This window comes from Leptonychotes weddellii, chromosome 11 (genome assembly GCF_054177405.1).
Source record: "Leptonychotes weddellii isolate Sample4059 chromosome 11, ASM5417740v2, whole genome shotgun sequence".
NCBI classification, from domain to species: domain Eukaryota; kingdom Metazoa; phylum Chordata; class Mammalia; order Carnivora; family Phocidae; genus Leptonychotes; species Leptonychotes weddellii.
The window spans coordinates 34,860,804-34,867,204 of NC_138379.1; the positions used below are offsets into that span (position 1 = coordinate 34,860,804).

The following is a 6,401-nucleotide window of genomic DNA, read 5'->3' on the forward strand; positions in this document are numbered from 1 at the left end:
CCCCCCATGTGCTCTCTCTCATTCTCGCTTTCTAAAATGAATAAATAAAAAAATAAAAATAAATAAATAAATAAAGGGGCGCCTGGGTGGCTCAGTGGTTAAGCCTCTGTCTTCGGTTCAGGTCATGATCCCAGGGCCCTGAGATTGAGCCTCACATTGGGCTCCCTGCTCAGCGGGGAATCTGCTTCTTCCTTTCCCTCTGCCCCTCCCCCCCCACTCATGCTTGCTCCCTATCTCTCGTGTTCTCTCTCTCGCAAATAAAGTCTTTTTAAATTAATTAATTAAAATTAAAATTAAAAAAAGTTTCTATCTCTCTCACCCTCTCCCCTCTCCACCCCCACATATGTGCTCTATCTCTCTAAATATATATATATATGCAAAGGATTTGAACAGACAATTCTCCAAAGAAGATATACAAATTGCCAACAGGCACATGAAAAGATGCTGTACAAACAGAAAAGAAAATTAAAGGACTTCCATTATTTTATCAAATTTGGTACTTTTTGTTTTATAATGAGCATGTAATACTTTAACAAAAAAAATTTAAGGTTTTTTATTTTTAAGTAATCTCTATACCCATGTGGGACTTGAACTCACAACCTTGAGATCAAAAGTCCCACACTTCTCTGACTGAACCAGCCAGGTGCCCCTAAAAAATTCTTTTTAAGTATAAGTTTCTGGGAAGTATGACTTTCACCCATTACTCTTCCAGGAAGGCAAGGTATGGGATCGTTTAAACAGAACAGTAACAAAACAATGCAATCAACGTGTCTCCTATGAATCAGTTCAAATAGTCTAGCAATGCCGGACACATGGTAAACTCCAAATAAACGTCTCTTAAATTATGTCAAAATCAGATATCTAAGTGAACACATATTTGCTCTCAGAAGATTAGCCCTACAACCCTGAACTCATCAACATCTACAAGACCTAAAAGTTCTTACTTGATTTTCAGCCACAGGATAGGCTTCTTACTTACCTTCAACAAGATACAAATAGCACAAGCCATGCCTACAGCACCAGTTCCAACAATGGTGATCTTATTCTGGGAGATTTTATCTTCCTCAATTAGATTCTCAATAAGCTTCTCCTTGATAGTTGACATTTTGAGAACCTGATAGGGATAATGAAATTTCAGTGGAATCAAATTCCCTAAACTGATCACTCTCATTGGTATCAATGTACTAACCACACTGAACATCTAAGGGCTTACCTACTGAGTCTGCAGAATGTTGGAGCCGAGTGTGGTGGGAAAGCGAAAAAAGGGGTGTGGAGAGGTAGAGAAGAACCAGTCTACCTAGGGGTTGGGGCACCAATAAGCTTTTTTATTTCTCCCTGCCCTCAAGCCATCATTTTCACCCCAGTACTAGACACTCACAAATGCTTTGGCGCAATTTAGTACAGACAGCCGGAATACGCAACGCACTGCCTTTAAGGAAGATTAAAAAAAAAAAAAAAAGTTACACCAAAAGGAAACCACTAATGGCAGTTGAGGTGCGAAGCCCTGTGACAGTTACTCTCTGGACCCCCCAACGCAAGAACGCTCCCACGCACGACTCTTTCGCCAGTACGCAAGCTCCGCCCACCGCTGGCCCAGGCGCAGGCGCATTGGCAGGCAGTTAACGACCTCTCGTTCGGGGGCGGGGGGGCGTTTCTGAGTGTGTGCCGTAGCGTTCTCCGTGACCCTGTGACGAATTCTAGACAATCTTTATGAGTGTGCAGAAGAGGGATTTGGGGAGTATAGTTTCATTTCCCTCAGCCAGTCTAGGCCTGGGACTGATTTTAGTGCTGAATTTTTGGAAACCCTCATGACTATAGGCTGGTGAGGGCCAGGCTCAAGGCTCTAGTAGGAAAAAGCTCTCCTGAGAGCACCTCCTAGTCTTAGGGTGATGCCATCTTAAGACGGCGTCTGAGGAGATAGCTTCCAAATTGCTTCCAGATGACTTGGCTCTTTCTGAGGGCATGCTGAAGGGACCTGAGCCCCAAAGATGAAGAATTTAAGTAAAGGGTGGGCTTGGGATTGACCAACCTGAATGTGAGGAACGTACTTTTCAATGTACTTACCATCTACACATTTATTTGCAGGAATTTAAAACATTATTATTGAGCTCTGTAACTTCAGGATGGAGTGCTGAAATAAAGATTGAATTAGGGACACCTGGGTGGCTCAGTTGATTAAGCCTCTGCCTCTGATTCAGGTCATGATCTCAGGGTCCTGGGATCAAGTCCCGCATCGGGCTCCTTGCTCAGCAGGAAGCCTGCTTCTCCCTCTGCCTGCTGCTCCCCCTGCTTGTGTTCTCTCTCTCATAAATAAATAAATAAAATCTTTAAAAAATAAAGACTGAATTAAAGTAGTAATGAAAAGGAAAGGCCACATCTAGTTTTCTAAGGGTCGTTTTAGTTTATACCAAGAATTTATAACCCACAGAAGGGGGCACAACCTCCTCAGTCATCTTTTGTTGAGTATTTGCATTTGAATCCTTTTCCATTTTGTTTCAAAGTCTATGGTTTGTTTTTAATGTAGTTCACACCATGCAGTCACCCTGCTTAAAACCCGACCATGGATTTGCATTACACTTAACCGATTTTTTAAAATTAATTTTTTTATTAATCTCAGAAGTAGAATTTAGTGATTCATCAGGAAAGTAACTAATTTTTAGCACAACCTGAAAGACATTCATGATTTGGCCTCATTCTAGCCCTCCAATTTCATCTCAAGACACTCTCACCTCACTCCCCTCAAGCTTCTCAACAGCTTTTACTTGGCTCAGGACTTTTTGCTGTTCCCTATTTCTAGAAAGTTCTCCAACCATTCTCAAAGTTGATTCCTTATTTTCAGTCTTGGGCATAAACGACACTTCCTCTAGCTTTCCTTGACCAATGTCAATTACCACCACCTCCTCACATCTCTCCTATTTCTTTTATGTCACTTTCCACAAACTATCAGCCCCAAGAAATAGGTTACCTATAGCAGACAGGAGCAACAGCCACTGTTGGTCCTATACTATCACTTGCTTGTATGCTTACTTCCACAGTAACTCTGGTACTTGCACCTCATTTACCACTCAGTTAAGAGGTCAGCACTGCTGGCCAGGATGACCAACAGGCTTCTGGTGGCAGAAGGAGATGTCATCTTAGTAGTGACCAAACTCTTGATTTAGGTGAAGAAAAAGGCTCCTCATTCGTTTCTACACAAGGTGCAGGGCAGGCCCTTGATATCCACTGCCTGAGTGGGCTCTCTGGGTGGCTACAATCCAAGCTAACAATCATTTTGCTTGATTGCAGCAATCTAAATACAGGAGGGCCAAGATTTGTACATTCCAACAACTGCCAAAGTGTAGTAGAAACACAGTGAAGAATTCTGAAAGCATGGCTTTGAAGTCCTGATAGTTTTACTTTGGCAACATGGGCTTTAGTGGAAAAGATGTTGATCCATCTACATGTATATATATGTATGGATATATATATGAGGATAACTATGTTCTGAACATTCCATTTGCTTCCCCCACTAACTGGCAACTTGTGTAAAATGGGACTAAGGCATACTAAATCCACTTCCCAAGTTATTAAGACTAAAATGAGATCATATTACATTTAAAAGAATCAGGGCTTCGGGCGCCTGGGTGGCTCAGATGGTTAAGCGTCTGCCTTCGGCTCAGGTCATGATCCCAGGGTCCTGGGATCAAGTCCCACATTGGGCTCCCTGCTCCTTGGGAGCTGCTTCTCCCTCTGCCTCTCTCTCTCTCTCTCTGTCTCTCATGAATAAATAAATAAAATCTTAAAAAAAATAAAAGAATCAGGGCTTCTTGCAGAGCTGGCCTATTCTTTGCCTGGGGCAGGAAGATACAAGGTGATCCCGGAACACTTTTTGTGCCAAAAAGTGAGGAAGGTTTACAAGATTAAATCTAAAAAATTCATGGGGAGCCTGGGTGGCTCAGTTGGTTAAGCGACTGCCTTTGGCTCAGGTCATGATCCCGGAGTCCTGGGATCGAGTCCCACATCGGGCTCCCGGCTCGGCCCCTCTGACCCTCTCCCCTCTCATGCTGTTTCTCTCTCACTCACTCCCTAATAAATAAATAAAATCTTTTTTTTAAAAAATCTAAAAAATTCATAAAAGATTACATTAATAAATCTTTAAGCATTATTTTTCAGTCATGTTGGTATTGGCTAATTTATTGTATCAGATACGAAATTAATAAATGTAAATAAATTTTTAAAAAAAAGTTGCCTCAAAGTTTACAAGAGGCTATGGCATAAATACAGGTTTCTATCTGGAGTAATTAAAAAGTTCGTAGATAGTGGTGAAGGTTGTATAACTATGCGTTCCACAGAATTAAACTTTAAAACATGAATTTTATGTGTAAATTGTATCTTAAGGCTTTTTAAAAAAAACTATAGAAAAGCAAATCCTATTATACTACTTGTCAAGACTACATAATTTGCAGGGGTGCCTGGATGGCTCAGTCAGTTAAGCCTCCAACTCTCGGTTTTGGCTCAGGTCATGATTGCATGGGTCCTAAGACAGAGCTCTGCAGTTTGGGCTCAAGTCATGATCTCATGGGTATCTAGCTGTGCGTCGGCTCCACACTCAGCCGGGAGTCCGCTTGAAGTTTCTCTCCCTCTGTTCCTCATCTCCCTCTCTCAAATAAATCTTAAAATAAGACTACATAGTTCAGTCTTGTCCTTTTACATTGGCCACACACTTGGAAAAAAGCTAATTATTTCTCTTCACTAGCTCTCAGGAAGTAAACTGGTGAAAAAGATGCTGGAGAAGTGATGGCAATAAAGTTGTCCTAGTTAACCTCTATTAATATTCAGGCCTGGGGGCGCCTGGGTGGCTCAGTCGTTAAGCATCTGCCTTTGGCTCAGGTCATGATCCCAGGGTCCTGGGATCGAGCCCCGCATCAGGCTCCCTGCTCAGTGGGAAGCCTGCTTCTCCCTCTCCCACTCCCCCTGCTTGTGTTCCCTCTCTCGCCGTGTCTGTCAAATAAAATCTTTAAAAAAAAAAAAAATATTCAGGACTGGGTAAGGGTCATAGTTGTAGATATATTTTGAGGAAAATCTAAAGAAAATTTTTGAGTGGACAACCACCAGGTCTATTTGGTTTAAAATTGTTAATTGCCATTGTTACTGGCCCCAGAGAACAAAAGGTTCTTAAAATCTGTTTGCCAGGACGCCTGGGTGGCTCGTCTGCCTTCAGCTCAGGTTCTGGGATTGAGTCCTGCATCGGGCTCCTTGCTCAGCAGGAAGCCTGCTTCTCCCTCCACCTGTAGCTCCCCCTGCTTGTGCTCTCTCCCTCCCTTTCTCTGACAAAATCTTTAAAAATATATGTTTTTTTAATCTGTGTTTCCCTATTGTGACCAAGTACCACTGCTTATGTTGTTGGCAAATGGTATTTTTACATTCATGTATAGAATGTCATCTACAGAACTGTAGGGTGCCAATTATGATTAGCACTACTATCAAGTTTTTTTTGTTTTTAAAGATTTTATTTATTTGACAGAGACATAGCGAGAGAAGGAACACAAGTAGGGGGGAGTGGGAGAGGGAGAAGCAGGCTTCCTGCCGAGCAGGGAGCCTGACCCGGGGCTCGATCCCAGGACCCTGGGATCATGACCTGAGCCGAAGGCAGACGCTTAACGACTAAGCCACCCAGGCGCCCCACTATCAGGTTTTATCTCATAATACCTTGAGACTTAGTATATTAAAATTATAATGGAAATGGTACCAAAACAACCTAATCCATCTAGTCACACCCTTAATACATTAAGTCACATCAAAGTCTGATCATTAGTAATAATACACCTTAAAAAAAAATCATTGCAGGGGCGTCTGGGTGGCTCCGTCGGTCAAGCGTCTGCCTTCGGCTCAGGTCATGATCCCAGGGTCCTGGGATTGAGTCCCCCATCGGGCTCCTTGCTCAGCGGGGAGCCTGTTTCTCCCCCTGCTTGTGCTCTTTCTCTGACAGATGAAAAATAAAATCTTAAAAAAAAAAAAAATCATTGCAGTGTTGCCTAAGAATACTCTAATGGGTCCCAATAATGTAATAAATAACAGCTTTACTTATCTTAATATAATAAATTGAGAGTCACTGTTCAAAATTTATTTGGTATTTTAGTTGGTATGACACTTAGTTGGTTGCATTGTCTTTTTACATTATATGGCCATGTACACTATATTCTGACATACATGGTACACCAAGTAAGATCCTTTAGAACAGTTATGCACAATACACGCAATACTGAATTTATACATTGGATCCCAGGACATGACTGACTGGAAAAGATGGACTAGGCATGTCGGGTGTTGGGGGAAGGAACCCGAGGTGACAGAACACACAGTAAACACACATCCAGTGTGAAGAGCAGCCGCAGCTCTGGCCGTGGTGCCTCTGAGACGGT

At 42.3% G+C, this 6,401-nt stretch overlaps 1 protein-coding gene and 1 pseudogene across 2 annotated transcripts in view; one reads left to right on the forward strand and one right to left on the reverse strand.

Moving 5' to 3' along the window:
• LOC102739429 (L-lactate dehydrogenase C chain) overlaps positions 1–6,395 on the reverse strand; it is a 50,973-nt gene extending 44,578 nt beyond the window's left edge. The window contains exons 1-2 of the mRNA XM_081798506.1: positions 1,214–6,395; positions 980–1,114 (exon numbers count right to left, since the gene is read on the reverse strand). Of these exons, the coding sequence (XP_081654632.1) occupies positions 980–1,105 (126 nt within the window). The 5' untranslated portion in view covers positions 1,106–1,114; positions 1,214–6,395. The remainder of the gene's footprint in view (positions 1–979; positions 1,115–1,213) is intronic.
• The window catches only part of LOC145716181 (WW domain-binding protein 2 pseudogene), a 74,515-nt pseudogene that overhangs the window by 44,123 nt on the left and 23,991 nt on the right, over positions 1–6,401 (forward strand). The gene's annotated exons all lie outside the window — the stretch shown is intronic.